The sequence below is a fragment of the Chelonia mydas genome, chromosome 5 (genome assembly GCF_015237465.2).
Source record: "Chelonia mydas isolate rCheMyd1 chromosome 5, rCheMyd1.pri.v2, whole genome shotgun sequence".
In the NCBI taxonomy this organism is placed as follows: Eukaryota; Metazoa; Chordata; order Testudines; family Cheloniidae; genus Chelonia; species Chelonia mydas.
In genome coordinates, this window is record NC_051245.2 from 98,849,927 (window position 1) to 98,868,804 (window position 18,878).

Genomic DNA, 18,878 nt, shown 5'->3' on the forward strand with positions numbered 1-18,878 from the left:
ACTGAATGTATGACTGCCAACACCAGCCTGCTTATTAAAAAAATAAGTAAACTTTTTGGGATATCCTACTGCAGATGTGTCAGTTGGGAAAAGAGTTTGCCCACAACTGAAATGTTTGTGCAAAAAAAAAAAAAAAAATTGTCTTTGTTCTCCGTTCACAATGCAAAACCTAACCTTGTTTTTGATATATAATTGTAAAGATGCATTTCTGGGTGCAGTGTTACAAAACCTCCCTCAATGGCTGAAACCTAATAGGGAATCCTGAGTAAAATAACTGGGATTGTGGCACCATGGGCTGCATCAGGTTATTTATCAAAAGTGCTGAAAAGCACACCAAAAGTCCTATTCTCACTCCTCTGGAGTCTCTAAATCCTCCTGCTTCCCACCTGGTTCCCAGGCTTCTTGTCCAGTCAGTGCAATCTCCCCATTCCAATTTCCAGTATTAGTTTCCCTTCCCCACCCAAGACTCATCATCCCTTATTAGCTACTTCTAGAACATTTTAGCTTCTTAGAACCATGTGTTGTTCTCGTGGTTGACAGAGAAACAGATAGATTCAGGTAACTGCCAAAGGAAGGCACTGCAGAAATGAGAAACAGCTGAACAGAATCATGCCCTACTTGTAGGGTTTAGACATCACATAGTCTATGTGGCCTCATAAATCTAGATGGCAGACAAACATTGCCTCCCAATATGACCACTGTAATTAGATACAAACCCCAGGCCCCAGTACACTTCCATGGCTTACACTTCCATGGCTTTCAGGTCTTCCATACCTTTTTCTCTTAGACCACACCCCCTCTGACACTGGAGGTTGCACATGGACTTGAGGGGACAATCAACTTCATTTTACTATATAGCTTCTTCAGGGAGTTTCATGTGCAACTCTGACATTTCATTGCACAAGATGGCCTTCAACTTTAGTGTAGAAATATAGAATGCCCCCCTAAAAATTCAGATTTTAAACAATCTTCAATTAACTAGCAATTCAGTTTTGCCATTTGACTTGTATTTTTTCCTCCTTTAGGGAAAAGGTGGGGCAAAAACTCTTATGAACACTATCATGCAATTGAGAAAGATATGCAATCACCCATATATGTTTCAGCATATTGAGGTAAGGCTGTCATGTTCAGTCTGCTTGGTCTTTTCTGTATGAATGGCTAATGTGATAGAAAACCAGGGTTAGAGAATTACATGTGTATGAAAATCTAACCAAGGCCATATTCAAGTCTTAATTTTTATCTATTCTTTGCAATTTACTAAAGGAGGAGTGGTTCTGAAACTTTCTAAAATTTGGTACTTACTACTGAATAAATACACTCTTCTCTCTTAATTTTGAGGCATATGTGGTAGGGGAAGTCCCTGCCACTGTCACTTGTTCTGGAAGTGGCAAGTTTGGGGAATGTACTCATTTGGTTACTGCTATGGCTGGGCAGTATTTCTACAGTGTCCTCAGAGTCCTCTTAACTTTAGAGTTCTTGCAGATCTCAGCTATATTGGTTGAGAGAAATAAAAACAGTTGGGGACCTGTATGTATATGGTATATCTGCCTGGCAGGATTCAGCTTCCGATCTCTGGCTAGTTCCTTAAAAATGTGATTGTGGAGGCCAATATATATATTACAGCCCAATTTTCGCATGGTACAAAATTAAGTGCTCTTAGCCAGAGGGCCAAATGTCCATCTGTCCACTCAATTTTTCCTCCTCTCTGGATTTCTTTTCACACATGATTGTTAGGCATAACAGCATAGGTGGATGTGGATTCAACAGCATGCCTATCAGCAGTATAACTGGGAAGAGAGGAGTCACCAGATTTTCAGCTGGATCTTTAAATGACTTATGAGGGCTTGTTCTTTTGGGGGCTATCATCTTCTTAGGGGGAATTTCTGTGTTCAAATGACTCCAAGACTTCATTCCATTAGTTATATGTAGTGTATATGTAAACTTGCCTAAAACGTGAAATATAAATTTTGGTTTTAAATGCCCTTACACTGGAATCTCACTAATTCTACTCTGCTAATCCTTCATAAGGCACACCAAAAAAGGTGGTCTTTCCCCATTGTTTGGCAAAAATTTAATAGCCATGCAGCAGTAAGGTGTCTCATTACTGCGCCTTTGTTGTTTTTACAAAACATAAATGTACTGGTACGTTATGAAGTATTATTCTAAATAAGTAAAATGAATCTACAGTTCACAAAGTAAATGAACAAAGTACATCTTGTTGATACATTATCATTTTGGGTTTTTTTGTTTGCTCACTTGCTAATTCACAAAATTCAATAATTTCCAAATGGGTCTCCCAGTAATTAGTGCAAATTAAATTCTACTGTAGTTGTAATCTGGTAAAGTGCACACTGAGGGAAATCATTCCTACAGGCCATGCATTTTAAGCAACAGTGGAAAATAACAGCGCACTTGTACCATAAGGCTGACTTCAAGGTGTGTGAGTGGTAATGAGACTTGAACCCTAGCATTCAACAGATAATTATAGTGCTGTTTTTGGATTACGGTATAATCTCAGTGTCTAATAATCCACTTATATTATTTGCAGGAGTCCTTTGCTGAACACTTGGGCTATTCAAGTGGTGTTATCAATGGGTAAATCCTTTTTTTTTTCTTCATTGTATATTTGTAATGAAACCATTGGGCAGGATGCTGTGTTAGTTTCAATAGTCATGTTATCAAAACTAAGCAGTTTGCAAAACAAATTCAATCTTACAGTTAGAAGTAATGTATTTTATAGACCCTAATCAATTAAAAACTTTCTCTGTACTCTAAATAGTTCTTCACGTCATCTGCAGTTACGCAGTCTCAGAGGCTGCTGCTTATTCCAAAGGGATGCTTCCTTCTTGGAAGCAGCAATTTAAAGCTGCTTTGGTACTCGTGTAGTAACTAGAGACTTCCCAGGCTCCAATCGGGCTTTTGTGACTATTAGGGCAGGTTCAATGTCTACTCCAACATCTAAATAAGGAGCAGGTTTTTCCTTGGCTGACTGTTTAAAGGAGCCTCGTGTTTTGCAGATAACTTCCAGTGGCTGGGTACTTGATGGAGTTTAGCCTGGCAAATGATTAAGAGGAGCGGCTCATGCCAATGAGTGTGTGTGATTTCCATCGACTTCAGACAAGTGTTTGGGAGTAGGATCGCTTCCTCCACTAAAATCCCAAGGATTGAGTAGGGTGGAAAGGATTTCTGCTCCTTGCTGTATCTGTTTACAAACATTCTTCTTTGAGTTTGTGTCAGTGTGGATCTACTCTGGTTGTGCATATGCCTCATGAATGTGAGATAGGAGTTTTTTGAATAGCATAGAATCATAGAATATCAGGGTTGGAAGGGACCTCAGGAGGTCATCTCGTCCAACCCCTGCTCAAAGCAGGACCAATCCCCAACTAATTCATCCCAGCCAGGGCTTTGTCGAGCCTGACCTTGAAAACCTCTAAGGAAGGAGATTCCACCACCAACCGAGGTAACGCATTCCAGTGCTTCGCCACCCTCCTAGTGAAAAAGTTTTTCCTAACATCCAACCTAAACCTCCCCCACTGCAACTTGAGACCATTACTCCTTGTTCTGTCATCTGCTACCACTGAGAACAGTCTAGATCCGTCCTCTTTGGAACCCCCCTTCAGACAGTTGAAAGCAGCTATCAAATCCCCCCTCATTCTTTCTTCTCTTCTGCAGACTAAACAATCCCAGTTCCCTCAGCCTCTCTTCATAAATCATGTGCTACAGCCCCCTAATAATTTTTGTTGCCTTCCGCTGGACGCTTTCCAATTTTTCCACATCCTTCTTATAGTGTGGGGCCCAAAACTGGACACAGTACTCCAGATGAGGCCTCACCAGTGTCAAACAGAGGGGAATGATCACGTCCCTTGATCTGCTGGCAATGCCCCTACTTATACAGCCCAAAATGCTGTTAGCCTTCTTGGCAAGAAGGGCATACTGTTAACTCATATCGAGCTTCTCGTCCACTGTAACCCCTAGGTCCTTCTCTGCAAAACTGCTGCCTACCCATTCGGTCCCTAGTCTGTAGCAATGCATGGGATTCTTCCTCTAATTTGTCTAGGTCCCTCTGTATCCTATCCATACCCTCCAGTGTATCTACCACTCCTCCCAGTTTAGTGTCATCTGCAGACTTGCTGAGGGTGCAGTCCACGCCATCCTCCAGATCATGAATGATAAACCAGCCCCAGGACCGACCTTTGGGGCACTCTGCTTGATACCGGCTGCCAACTAGACATGGAGCCATTGATCATTACCCTTTGAGCCCAACGTTCTAGCCAGCTTTTTATCCACCTTATAGTCTATTCATCCAGCCGATACTTCTTTAACTTGCTGGCAAGAATACTGTGGGAGACCGTATCAAAAGCTTTGCGTAAATCAAGGAATAACACATCCACTGCTTTCCCCTCATCCACAGAGACAGTTATCTCGTCATAGAAGGCAATTAGGTTAGTCAGGCATGACTTGCCCTTGGTGAATCCATGCTGACTGTTCCTGATCACTTTCCTCTCCTCTAAGTACTTCAGAATTGATTCCTTGAGGACCTGCTCTATGATTTTTCCAGGGACTGAGGTGAGGCTGACTGGCCTGTAGTTTCCCCGGATCCTCCTTCTTCCCTTTTTTAAAGATGGGTACTACATTAGCCTTTTTCCAGTCTTCCGGGACCTCCCCCGATCGCCATGTGTTTTCAAAGTCCATGTACACTGTCCCTCCTTGTGCTTCTGTATGAGAGCATGAACAGTGGGGCAGCCATAACCCTCCCTCAGTTTTCTTACCATCCATGGCAGAAAGACAGGACCTGGCAAAAGTGCAACCCACTAGTTCTTAGCTCAGGCTAAACTTCTTTGGTATCTTCCAAAGTCTTCAGAACCACTTCTAATCTACTATGTGCCACTGCCATGAACTGATCCAACCTATCTAGACCAAACTCTACTGGTCATACCCCACTGTGCAGAGCTCCTTATTATGACCGATTTAAAACCTGCCAGCTTCAAAACTTGTCCATGCTGCAGTGGCCTAATACCCCTGAGGAATGGACACGGTAGATATCTCTTCTGCCTGAGGGAATTGCATATTCTGAGCAGTTGCCTACACAGAAATCACGAGATGCGAGGTTGAAACCCCATCTTCTGGAACAATCCATGCATGTCTCATCAGACCCTGAGGAAATGAGTTCCAGAACCCTACTAGTGGACAAGCCAGCATCATCGAATGTGCCATCGAGCTGCTAGGCAGTGTCTCATACTAGCACAGAGAAGACTGCATCGAGGAATGTTCCAACATCAAAGTTGATCAACATTAATGTTGAAGCCAGAACGAACACCTCTGGTGTTGAAGTCAGTCACAGAGAGGACTGCTTAAAGCAGAAGGTTGAGAAGGAGCTCAGTATCCTTTCATAAGAGCAAATATCAAAGCCTCTGGGGAGGAGTCTACCAATCCTTGCCCGGTATTGAGGGCTCGGGGAAGGAGCAGCTTGTGATGCAGCAAACTCCAATAGTACCAACGATGCAGTCCTTAGCCTTGATCCCAGCCTCATGGAGGGGATAGGACTGCAGCTGAATGTGACCCACCAGTGGTACTGAGTCACCTGCATCCATACAGACTCTCCCACCAAGAGCACCTTACATGTTGGAACCACCTCAGGAAGGGGTTTACTCCTCACATCACCGGGACACATTCACCCCATCATCAAGAAGAGAGCCCTCTCCTTTGAGGTCCACAACCCTACAGGCTTCTCCTGCAGATCTCTACCTTGATCAGTCCATTGAGGTTGGCACTGACTGGCCGACACCCAGCCAATCAACCATACTCCTATGGTATGCCAGCATGGCCCTACTGTAGGGGCAGAGGGAAGGGGTAGCTTGCCATTGTAGGCATGGAGGAAAAGGAATATCTCTCTCCCTAGTGGTATCCCTACCACAGGCTCCTCTCTACCAGGAAGAGCCAGATGCAGGCGCAGAGCAACATCAATGCCCCGTCTCACACTGAAGTATATCTGCTCTTCATCAACAGATGGGGTGGCATCCTTGGTACCGGTGCAAGACAACTTTAAAGCATTTCATTAGCTCCTTGTGAAGTTTACTGAAACTCTGGAGATTGAGGCATGGATCACCCCGGAGAAATTTCATAAGCTGTTAGACGTCTTGTCAGCCTCTGGTCCAGCTAGGACGATCCTCCCTATTAAAGAGCTGCTCGATTCAGACAGATCCTTCTGGCAGATATCAGCTGAAGTAACACCATGGTGAAGTGAGTTGAGAAGAGATACCAGGTACACACTTTGAGGTTGAGTTCTACACTCATCCCAACTGGGGCTCCTTAGTTGTATTGATCATGCAAGAGAAGTCAAGGTCAAGCAAAAACACACTTAAGGCAAGGAACCCTAACAATTTGATCTGTTTGGGAGGATGTTGTACTCCTCAGCTTTGCTATGGATGTATGCTAACTGCCACACCGTGTTACCTTGTCCCATGTTAGAAGTCATATTTGGCTAACATGCCTCCTCACAAAGCTCCCTCATGACAGCAGAAAGATGCTTCGACATAATTAAGGAAGGCCAGTTAGTGTCAAGATGTCTTTGCAGGTGATGATGAAAATATTGGATACCGGCCATTCTGGTGATCGTGTGCTGAGCATTGTGACTCCAAGCATTGGGCATCATGAGAGATATGCGGGCCATGATTGAGGGCTTGCCTTTGGAGGGCTGACAGCTGTGAAGTGAGAGGACAGACAGTGCTCTGTATGGACTGAAGGACTCCAAAGCTATCCTGCACTCTGAGGGTTTACACCTTGGCTCCATGTTGCCCTTCACCTCAAATGAGACAATGCACACTGTCATACCATCCCAAACAGACAGAATATGATGCGAAAAAGCATCTGAGATCCAAACAAGAGGTGCCAGCCTCTCTTTTCCTTGGCAACACACTTCACTACTTTGATGCATCAGCAAATTTGACAAAATGGTAGAGTGCCACATTAGTCCCAGTCGAGAGAGCATGACCTTCAGAAGCCACCTCACTCCATTCAACTGAGTGTAGTCTGCCCTGACATCACACAGGTGGGTGTTAGAGATCATACACTGTCTCAGTTTCAGGATGGGAACACTTGCCTCATTCATTCCATCTTTTGAAGCTCAAGACTGGTTTTTGGCTCTTGATTTGCAGCATGAATACTTCCACATAGCTATCCACCCTGGCCACAGGAAGTACATAAAATCATGGTTAGGCCCACTGGGAATCAGTACATGGTTCTACCCTTTGGAGTCTACACTACACTGAGAATGTTCATGAAATACCTGGTGGTAGTGGCAGTGCATTTAAGAAGACAGGGAATCCACACCTACCCATACCTGGATGACTGGCTGATCAGGGCAGGTTCAGGAAACTGACAGGCTTACAATATATATTGTCCCTGTTCTCTTAACTAGGACTCCTTGTAAACTATGATAAATTGTCTCTCACAGCATCACAGGCACTAGAGTTCATTGGGGCTTTAATAGAGTCCAGATTGGCAAGAGCCTACCTGCCAGAGGACAACCAGTGGTAAACGACCTACATACAAGTCCACTGACAGCAATAAGTTTGTGTCTGGGACTTTTAGGTCACATGTCAGCATGCATGTATGCAACACCACTTGACAGAGTTCATATAGGGACTTTACAGCTGTGACTGAGGTCTGTAGACACCCCATTCAGACACCATGTGAACAGGAGGATCACAGTGTAGCCTCAAGTTCTGTGGGACATTGCTTGATGGTTAGACCTGGTGAACCTGAGAAAAGGGGCATAGTTCTTAATCCCCTCCCCAACAATGACTCTTGTCAGGGACTCATCAAGGACGGGCTGGGGTGGCCACCGGAACAATCTTCAGATGCAAGACACATGGTCTTGGGATGATCTGAAAACTCTTCTCCATGATGTTCCCATGTAGAGCCATCAGACTGGCCTGCATAGCATTCCTGCGCATCTGTGAAACTCCATGATGCAAATCTTGGCAGCACATCTGGGATGCAATATACAAACAAGGAAGGGGTGCTCGATTGTCCCTCTCTTTGCCAGGAAGTCATTAAACTTTGGGCATGGTGTCAACACAGAGTGATCCCAACAGTTCTACATCTTTCAGGGGTCAGCAATGACCTAGCAGACTTCCTGAGCAGGCATATGGTGTCCAACCACAAATGGTTGATACTGAAAACCATTCTAGACCCAGTATTACATCTGGGGCAGACTCGTGTCATAGACTTGTTCACCACAAAGCTCAATATCTGAGTATCTGAACTAGGGCTGTTAAACAATAGAATATCAATTTAAATTTATTAAATTTTTTGGATGTTTTTCTACATTTTCAAATATACTGATTTCAGTTACAACACAGAATACAAAGTGTACTGTGCTCACTTTATATTATTTTTATTACAAATATTTGCACTGTAAAAATGATAAAAGAAATAGTAATTTTCAATTCATCTCATACAGGTACCGTAGTGCAATCTCTTTATCATGAAAGCGCAACTTACAAATGTAGATTTTGTTGTTGTTGTTACATAACTGAACTCAAAAACAGACCGATGTAAAACTTTAGAACCTACAACTCCACTCAGTCCTACTTCTTGTACAGCCAGTTGCTAAGAGAAACAAGTTTGTTTACATTTACGGGAGATAATGCTGCCCACTTCTTATTTACAATGTCACCTGAAAGTAAGAACAGATGTTCACATGGCATGGGTAGCCAGCATTGCAAGGTATTTATGTGCCAGATATGCTAAACATTTGTATGTCCCTTCATGCTTTGCCACCATTCTAGAGGACATGCTTCCATGCTGATGATGCTTGTTAAAAAAGTAATGCATTAATTAATTAAATTTGTGACTGAACTCCTTGGGGGAGAATTGTATGTCTCCTGCTCTGTGTTTTACCCACATTCTGCCATATATTTCATGTTATAACGGTCTCGGATGATGACCCAGCATGTTGTTGTTCATTTTAAGAACACTTTCACTGCAGATTTGACAAAATGCAAAGAAGGTACCAATGTGAGATTTCTAAAGATAACTACAGCACTCCACCCAAGATTTAAGAATCTGAAGTGCCTTCCAAAATCTGATCGGGATGGGGTGGTGGAGCATGTTTTCAGAAGTCTTAAAAGAGCAACACTCAGATACGGAAACTACAGAATCTGAACCACCAAAAAAGAAAATCAACCTTCTCTGGTGACATCTGACTCAGATGTTGAAAATGAACATGCGTTGGTCTGCACTGCTTTCGATCGTTATCGAGCAGAACCCATCATTAGCATGGATGCATGTCCTCTGGAATGGTGATTGAAGCATGAAGGGACATATGAATCTAGCGCACCTGACACATAAATATCTTGGCGATGCTGGCTACAACAGTGCCATGCGAATGCCTGTTCTCACTTTCAGGTGACGTAAACAAGAACCGGACAGCATTATCTCCTGCAAATGTAAACAAACTTGTTTGTCTGAGCGAGTGGCTGAACAAGAAGTAGACTGAGTGGACTTGTAGGCTCTAAAGTTTTACATTGTTTTATTTTTGAATGCAGTTATTTTTGTACATAACTCTACATTTGTAAGTTCAACTTTCATGATAAAGAGATTGCACTACAGTACTTGTATTAAGTGAATTGAAAATTACTATTTTATTTTTACAGTGCAAATATTTGTAATAAAAATAAATATAAAGTGAGCACTGTACGCTTTGTATTCTGTGTTGTAACTGAAATCAATATACTTGAAAATATGGAAAACATCCAAAAATATTTATAGGTTTCAGAGTAACAGCCGTGTTAGTCTGTATTCGTAAAAAGAAAAGGAGTACTTGTGGCACCTTAGAGACTAACCAGTTTATTTGAGCATGAGCTTTCGTGAGCTACAGCTCACTTCATCGGATGCATAGCATATCGTGGAAACTGCAGAAGACATTATATACACACAGAGACCATGAAATAAAACTTCCTCCCACCCCACTCTCCTGCTGGTAACCAGGGAGGGAGGAAGTTTTGTTTCATGGTCTCTGTGTGTATATAATGTCTTCTGCAGTTTCCACGATATGCTATGCATCCGATGAAGTGAGCTGTAGCTCACGAAAGCTCATGCTCAGATAAACTGGTTAGTCTCTAAGGTGCCACAAGTACTCCTTTTCTTTTTAAAAATATTTATATAAATGGTATTCTATTATTGTTTTACAGCGCGATTAATCACGATACATTTTTTTAATCGTGATTAATTTTTTTAATCGCTTGACAGCCCTAGTCTGAACATCTGCCCCAGGAGAGCAGTGAACCTAGGTACACAGCCTAACCCCTCTTTCCATGGTGGTCTTGAGGACTATATATGCTTTCCTGCCAACGCCCCTGATCCCTAAGGTAATAGCTAAGATTAGACAGTACAAGACTTTGATCATCATGATAGCTCCATGATGTCCAAGACAGTTTTGGCTTTCAGACCTGCTACAAATGTCCCATATACCACCTGGCTTTCCCAGATGTAGTATTTCAGAACCAGAGTAAGATACTTCACCCAGACCCACAATTGTTGTACCTTATGGTTTGGATGTTGGCTGGCAAGACACCTAATGACAGATTATGATATCAAAATTCTTTGTGGGCCTCCTTCACACTTGTCCTCTGGTCAGAGATCCAACTCGCCCATGGGTCCTCCATGCTGTCCTTTTAAAGCTCCTGGAGTCTCCCTTTGAACCACTGTCGAAGTGCTCAGCACCTTACCTTACCATCAAAATGGTCTCTCTTGTCACCATCACCTCTGCACAGTCAGCCTTTATAGCTTTACACATCCTAGGACACTAGATGGGGTGGGCTCTGTGGTACTACAGAGAATTCTTTCCCAGGTGTGTGGCTAATCGGTCTCGCCCAAATGCTCAGGCTCTAACTGATCGCCATATATGGGGTTGGGAAGGAATTTTCCCCCAGGTCAGATTGGCAGTGACCCTGGGTTTTTTTGGTGCCTTCCTCTGCAGTGTGGGGCATGAGTCACTTGCTGGTTTGAACTAGAGTAAATGGTGGATTCTCTGTAAGTTAAAGTCTTTAAATCAAGATTTGAGGACTTCAGTATCTCTGCCGGAGGTTATGGGTCTATAACAAGAGTGGGTGGGAGAGATTCTGTAGCCTGTGATGTTCAGGAGGTCAGGCTCGATGATCGTGATAGTCCCTTCTGGCCTTAGTCTATGAATAGCCCTTTATTGGGGATATGGTGGTGCTGAAATCACATCCCAAATTCATCCCTAAGGTGGTCTTGGAAGTGCCACTTAAATCAATTGATTACTTTGCCAAAACAGCACTGAACAATGTATAGTTTCGACAATTCCAGATCATTTCTCTGTTACCTCAATGGGCCAAGTCTTTCAGGCTGTCTCCCCACTTCTTTGTGGCATATCTGGTGCATCAAAAGGCTAAGTGATCTTGTTGCAGATATTTTCTGCAACAAGTAGACCACACATATTTCCACCTGCTATCAACTGGCTTGTGAACCTTTCCCTCCACACATCAAGGTGTACTCCATCAGGGCAAGAAGCAGCATCTTCAGTCTGTTTCTTGAGATCTGCAAGGCAGCTACATGGAGTAACCCACTAACTTTTGTTAAACACTTGACACGCAGCCAGGTTTCAAGACTGCACTTGACGTGGCAGCCAGGCTGCATGCCAAATTTGGGAGAGCGGTATTTCAGTCGTCATTCAGCTGATACACCTGATGCCCACTTTCCTGAGGAGATACTTCTTGCCAGTTGGCTACAGTTGGATCTACACTGAAACATACTTGAAGAATGAATGTTTACTTACACTACTTACACTGGTTCTTCGAGATGTAATCAGTGTGGATCCCATGACCCACCCTCCATCCCTGCTTTTCAGAGTTTCCAACAACAGGGGCTTTGGATTGCCAAAGAACTGAGGGAGGATGGCATCTTTATGCCCTTGTATGGAATCATGAGTCAGCACAGGGTGCAAGCGTGGCTCTCACAGACACTCCGATTCAAAAAAACTCCAGTTTTGTATGCAAGAGGTGCATGGACTCCTACAGTAGGATCCACACCGAGTACAATGTCACAGTGGGCTAGGATAAGTAACTGTTCTTTATCGTAACACAAAGAGTGTACTAACGTTTATGCCTGGCATATCCCCAGCAGAGGAGCGGACCCAGAACATGGTTTACTACTGCCTAAGGGTTGGGGAGCTCATTTACATTCTCCACTTGACTCCCTCCCTGTCCCAAAAAGTATGTGTGATTCCTGCTTATGCATTGAGTGACATTTGGCTTTTCCTGTCTTGCACACTGGTTTCATCTGCCTCCTAAATAGATAGGAGCTGTGCAACAGGCCAAAATATGCAGGCCTCAAAAGACCTGGTAACTTGTGGTCTGCATTGTAGTCTTAAAAAAGATGCAGTTCCTAATTGGAAATTTTATTTTAAAGCTATATGGCACATTTAGAAGGGAGTTGTGTATCATTTTTGTCTATCGTGTGGCTGTTAACCTAAGTTAGGTTCCCTAGTTAGACTCTCACCCTCTCAGTGACATGTAGCTTAAACCCCTCTTACACAAACTCTGGATTCAGCCTGCTGAATCTGACTTGCAACTCACTTGCTGAGGGGCTTGACAAAAGGAGTCTAGTAATAAAAGGATGTTCAGGTTAAAGGAATCTGCCCCCTTTTTTAGCTTATGTCTTCCTCAGCCCTTTTCCAGCTCCTCTGAGTGTAAATTACACCAGTTTGGACTTATGCTTGATTACACATTGGTATGTTGCTATTAGGATGGCTAAGGGAGACAGACTAATAGTACCTTACACATTGCCTGTGAATTTGACCTATGGCTCCAGGCTTGTCAGTGACTGAAAGCAGATCCAGCAAGCACTTATTTACCTATGAAACTATATTACCTACTCAAGAAATGTCTCTTGCTTGAAGAAAAATTAGTCAAAGTACTGGATTTATATAAAGGAAGATACTGGATGTGACTGAAATTTTAATGAGCTTTGAATTTTTAAAAAAGGGAAACTTCTTTTTTTCTAAAAATTCACATAATTCCCCCCACTCCATTTTTTTAAAACAAATTCTAGAAAACATATGTTGGAATCTCGGCATTCATTCAATAACAGTTTTAGAGAGAGGAAAGTACTGTTAATTCTGCTTTGGCAGAATAAAGGAATCTCTCCAACTCAACACCTGCCAACATTATTAGAAACACAGTTTTAGAAGTCGGCTTGTTAACGTTTTTATTGTGTTTTATTTTTCTTTTAAACAGAGCCGAGCTTTATCGGGCCTCAGGGAAGTTTGAACTACTTGATCGTATTCTACCAAAGTTGCGAGCCACTAATCACCGTGTGCTTCTCTTCTGTCAAATGACATCCCTCATGACCATTATGGAGGACTATTTTGCTTTTCGAAATTTCCTTTACCTGCGCCTTGATGGTAAGCTGAGAGAGGAAACAAAGCACAGACAATAATCTGGGAGGTGGTATGATTCAATGGATAGGGCACTGGACTGGGATTCAGGAGACTTGGGTTCTCTACCTGGCTCTGCTACCATCTTGCTGTGTGACTTTGGGCAAATCATTTCACCACTCTGTGCTTCTTTTTCTCCTCCCATTCTTTAGTTTTATCTATTTGGACCGTAAGCTACAGTTTGTACAGCACCCAGCACAAAAGGGCTTCAGTCTTGGCTGGCATCTCTGCTCACTAACCTAATAATAAAAAATTAAAATACTTAGTCTGTACGCACTCAAAATACCACACTTGGAACATATTTGAGGCCATTACCAGGATGTAGTTAATCTAGTGATCCGTCAGGTCTGGTCCAATTCACTGTTTTTCAGATAAGATGTAAAATGAAGGTGTGCACCCTTAGTCAGAAATGAAGTCTCTGTGGCATTTTTCTCATGAGTAGGGGTGTTAACTGCACTGTTCTGGCCAAATTCCAATTGAAGAAGTTACTTTCTACATTTTTAAATGCCCATTCGTGTTTATCCACTGGGATTGCTGTATTTTTGTGACAGGTAAAGTGATACCTAGATAACTTTAACTTACAGGAGAGTTGGGAAGGTTAATTAGTTAATGTCTGTGAGTGTTTTATGATCCTTGAATGAAAGCTGTTACAGAAATGTAATGTAGTAGTATTAAAAGAACATAAAACTAAAAATTGCCTGTTTTATCCCACTCAGAGGATGAAATGCATAATAATCAACTTAAAATTAGAAAGACGCTTTTTTTGTCAACAGCATGACAGTGTTCAGGATGTTTAGAGTGACCTTCAACCTTCTGCAGAAGTAACAACCTCTGTCTCTTACTAACAAGTTGAGTGTTGGCTCTTCCTTACTTCCAGTGTCAAATGTGACAATATTTAATGCAGTGTTGTAGCCATGTTGGGCCCAGGATTTAAAGAGTGGATGGGAGATATGTAGTATCTGTTGTTCTTCTCACCATTCCAACGAATGATTACCTCACCCATTTTGTGTCTCTAATATTTAATGGGACAGTGTGTTCAGTCAAATAAAATATCCATAGAAAGATAGCAATTATAGGAAAATATAACGAACAATGCCAACAATGCTCAAGTTACTTTTGGGTACTCACATTATCAAATTTTAAATTGATTCAAAGCTTTTCATCCCTCAAGTGGGGTAAGTATTATTAATACCAAGCACTTCTTTAGTACTTTCCATCTAATGATACATTAATGAACATAGCCTCAAGATACCCTGCTGGGTAAGAAAATGTTATCTGGTTGTACAGATAGGGAAATTGAGGCACAAAAGTTGACTTGCCGAATGCATCAGAGGAAATCTGGGGCAAAGCTGGGAACAATACTCCGTTCTGTGCTTTAACTACACGACTATCCTTTCTCTATGCAATTGACTTCAGTTTTATCTTTGACATAATAAAACCCAACAAAATACCGTGGGCATCCAAGACAGCAGACTTAGCTGTGACATTTTACATCACTGTATACTACTTACTTTAGAATTAATCCTTCCTTCCTTATGCTAGAATGTTGCTGAAAATACATACATGTGTAAGTACCTCTTATTCCTGTCATTTTGCAGTGTGGTAGACAGCATATTAGAGAGACAAGGTGGGAGAGGTAACATCTTTTATTACACCAACTTCTGTTGGTGAAAGAGACAAGCTTTAGAGCTACACAGAACTCTTCTTCAGGTCTGGGAAGGGTGCTTAAAGTGTCACAGCTAAATACGAGGCAGAACAGGTTGTTTAGCACACACATTCTAAGGGACCTTTCAGTGCCTCGGTGGCCAGTGCAGCCACCGCCAGCGGTCCCCAGGTGGCCAGTGCAGCTGGTGCCATGGCTACCCCTCCCCGACAGCAGCAGCAGCCCCCCAGGATGCCTCCCCCCCCCTCCCCCCCCAGCAGCGACTCCTCCACTTCTCCCCGCCCCCGCAGCAGCGACCCCCCGCCCCCTTAAGATTTAGTCAGGGGTATTTATAGTAAAAGTCATAGACCGGTCACAGCCTGTGAATTTTTGTGTATTGCCCGTGACTGGTCCATGACTTTTACTAAAAATACCTGTGACTAAATCGTAGCCTTACCCTATATCTGGCCATGGCATTCTTACTGAAGGAATATCTCATAGAAAACCCTCTCAAAACACTCACCACAATACGGGCCAGCTTCCTCCAGGACATAACCAACTTCCTCCAGAAACCTGGCAATGTGAGCAACCTCCCTCATAACACCTGCCTTGCCATTATGGATGTCACCTCCCTATACACCAGCATCCCTCAAAATGACAGCATCACCGGATACTCACTCACCGCAGGTGGTGCTTCCTTCTGGCTGTTCTGGGGAATGGCTGTCTTTATTCAAGCCTAATTTAATGGTATCCAGTTTGCAAATTAATTCCAATTCTGCAGTTTCTTGTTGGAGTCTGTTTTTGAAGTTTTTTTGTTGGAGAATTGACTTTTAGGTCTGAAATTGAGTGACTGGAGAGGTTGAAGTGTTCTCTGACTGGTTTGGATGGGTCATTACACAAAGTAAAATCTATTTCCCCATGTTAATTTTTTTCCCCCTACTGTTACTCACACCTTCTTGTCAACTGTTTGAAATGGGCCATCCTGATTATCGCTACAAAAGGTTTTTTTCCCTCCTGCTGATAATAGCTCACCTTAATTGATTGGTCCCGTTACAGTTGGTATGGCAACACCCATTTTTTCATGTTCTCTATGTGTATATATCTTCCTACTGTATATTCCACTGCATGCATCCGATGAAGTGGGTTCTAGCCCACGAAAGCTTATGCCCAAATAAATTTGTTAGTCTCTAAGGTGCCATAAGTACTCCTCGTTTTTTTTAATGTTGTTATAAACTCCTGTTTTCCTTCATTTTCAGTTTCATGGCAAAAAAATTCTTGCAGGCTGAAATATGGTTCAAAAGTAAATCTCATCTTTCTCTCCTTCCCCCCGCTCTTCCTGTATCACCTTCTTCACATCCACGTTGTGTTTCTTTCTGACAAATGTTTTTGGTCAACAGTTTGTGACTTTATGAGGGACAGATTTTCTCCTCTTCATGTGTGTGTACTGGATAACTAAATAAAAATCTCCTCCTCTCTCTTTGGTTTCAGGCACAGAGAGAGATGTACAGGCATAAAACCAAGAGTGAAACTTATTGGACATACAAAGTGGTCACAAGATTTACTTTGGCTTGGTGAAATTCACCTTAGTATATGCATGCTAAGCACTTAAGTGGCACATGGGGTTTCATATAGGCCTTTGGTCATGGGTTGATTTTCATCCCATTGTGCACTGTTGCTTTAGACCTTGAAATTTAAACATTAGTAAACCTCAGGTATTAGTTTGGTTTTGAGGCAAACAGTGAGATTGTTAGTATAAATATGTTTATGCATTCATATGGTTATTTAATATTCAGATTCTAATAATGTCCAGAGGGCCTCAATCAAAATCAGGGCTCCATTGTACTAGGCATTGTAGAAAACATAGAGGTGTCCCAAAGAGCTTACAACCTAAGCTGAGCAATGTATAAAGAGTGTGGTGGAGGGAGGACAGATAAATATGTATGATTTTGTATATGTATATTTATGTTTATCATAGCCATGAAATCCTGGCTGATTGGTTGAAGCTTCCTTTTGAAATGTATTGTATAGTTAGATTCACTGCTTATTTGTGGAAACCTTTGTCCAGTAGTCTAGCACTTACACAGCTGGCCAAAGCGCACGTGTGCAGTAATGAGTCTACACAATGTGAAGTGCAGGTGGGATGGCTGAGGACAAGTGAAGTGGTTTGCCTCCCACATGCTTCCTCATCAGCTTGTGTCTTTTGCGGATTACTTCTGTACAAGATCTGTGTCATGGGATTTCTTTGCATATCTTTTCAGGTACAACAAAATCAGAGGATCGGGCTGCTCTGCTGAAGAAGTTCAATGAGCCTGGGTCACAGTACTTTATCTTCTTGTTGAGCACAAGGGCGGGAGGCCTGGGCCTGAATCTTCAGGCTGCTGACACTGTCATTATCTTTGACAGTGATTGGAATCCTCACCAGGTTATTTTTATTTACTTATCAATGACGTAATGTACAAAGAGAATTGGAAATGCTTTTGAGGCTTCCTGTTTTACATAAGAACATAAGAATGGCCATACTGGGTCAGACCAAAGGTCCATCCAGCCCAGTATCCTGTCTACCGACAGTGGCCAATGCCAGGTGCCCCAGATGGAGTGAACCTAACGGGTAATGATCAAGTGATCGCTCTCCTGCCATCCAGCTCCACCCTCTGACAAACAGAGACTAGGGACACCATCCCTTACCCATCCTAGCTAATAGCCATTAATGGACTTAACCTCCATGAATTTATCTAGTTCTCTTTTAAATCCTGTTATAGTCGTAGCCTTCACAACCTCCTCAGGCAAGGAGTTCCACGGGTTGACTGTGTGCTGTGTGAAGAAGAACTTCCTTTTATTTATTTAAACCTTCTGCCCATTAATTTCATTTGTGGCCCCTAGTTCTTATATTATGGGAAGAAGTAAATAATTTTCCTTATTCACTTTCTCCACACCACTCATGATTTTATATACCTCTATCACAAGGGTCCCCAACGCAGTGCCCATGGGCACAATGGCGCCTGCTGGGGCAGTTGTGTACGCCCGCAGGAGACCGCGCTGCCGAAAGGCCACTGCCGACCGTGGCCGCAGGAGAACTGCCTGCCCGCCGAGAAGCATTGCAATTTCTCAGCGGCATTTTGGCGGCGGCGCTTCTTGCCGCTGCCGCCTCTTGGTGGCATTTTGGCAGCGGGGTGTCTGGCACCCACCACAGTCTTCTGGGAATAGGAATATGCTATTACCACAGAAAGGTTGGGGACCACTGCTCTATCATATCCCCCCTTAGTCTCCTCTTTTCCAGGCTGAAAAGTCCTAGCCTCTTTAATCTCTCCTCATATGGGACCCGTTCCAAACCCTTAATCATCTTAGTTGCCCTTCTCTGAACCTTTTCTAATGCCATTAAATTTAAATTTGCCGTTTTGTTGCCCAATCACTTAGTTTTGTGAGATCTTTTTGAACTTCTTCACAGTCTGCTTTGGTCTTAACCATCTTGAGCAATTTAGTATCATCTGCAAACTTTGCCACCTCACTGTTTACCCCTTTCTCCAGATCATTTATGAATAAGTTGAATAGGATTGGTCCTAGGACTGACCCTTGGGGAACACCACTAGTTACCGCTTTCCATTCTGAAAATTTACCATTTATTCCTACCCTTTGTTCCCTATCTTTTAACCAGCTCTCAATCCATGAAAGGATCTTCCCTCTTATCCCATGGCAACTTAATTTACGTAAGAGCCTTTGGTGAGGGACCTTGTCAAAGGCTTTCTGGAAATCTAAGTACACTATGTCCACTGGATC

General features: G+C 42.7%; 1 protein-coding gene across 7 annotated transcripts in view; it reads left to right on the top strand.

Moving 5' to 3' along the window:
• The window catches only part of SMARCA2 (SWI/SNF related, matrix associated, actin dependent regulator of chromatin, subfamily a, member 2), a 182,645-nt gene that overhangs the window by 86,563 nt on the left and 77,204 nt on the right, over window positions 1–18,878 (top strand). For all 7 annotated transcript variants that reach the window (XM_007065585.4, XM_007065583.4, XM_043547242.1 and 4 more), the window contains 4 exons: window positions 1,026–1,112; window positions 2,549–2,595; window positions 13,263–13,429; window positions 17,363–17,526. In XM_007065585.4, coding sequence (XP_007065647.1) covers window positions 1,026–1,112; window positions 2,549–2,595; window positions 13,263–13,429; window positions 17,363–17,526 — 465 coding nt within the window. The remainder of the gene's footprint in view (window positions 1–1,025; window positions 1,113–2,548; window positions 2,596–13,262; window positions 13,430–17,362; window positions 17,527–18,878) is intronic.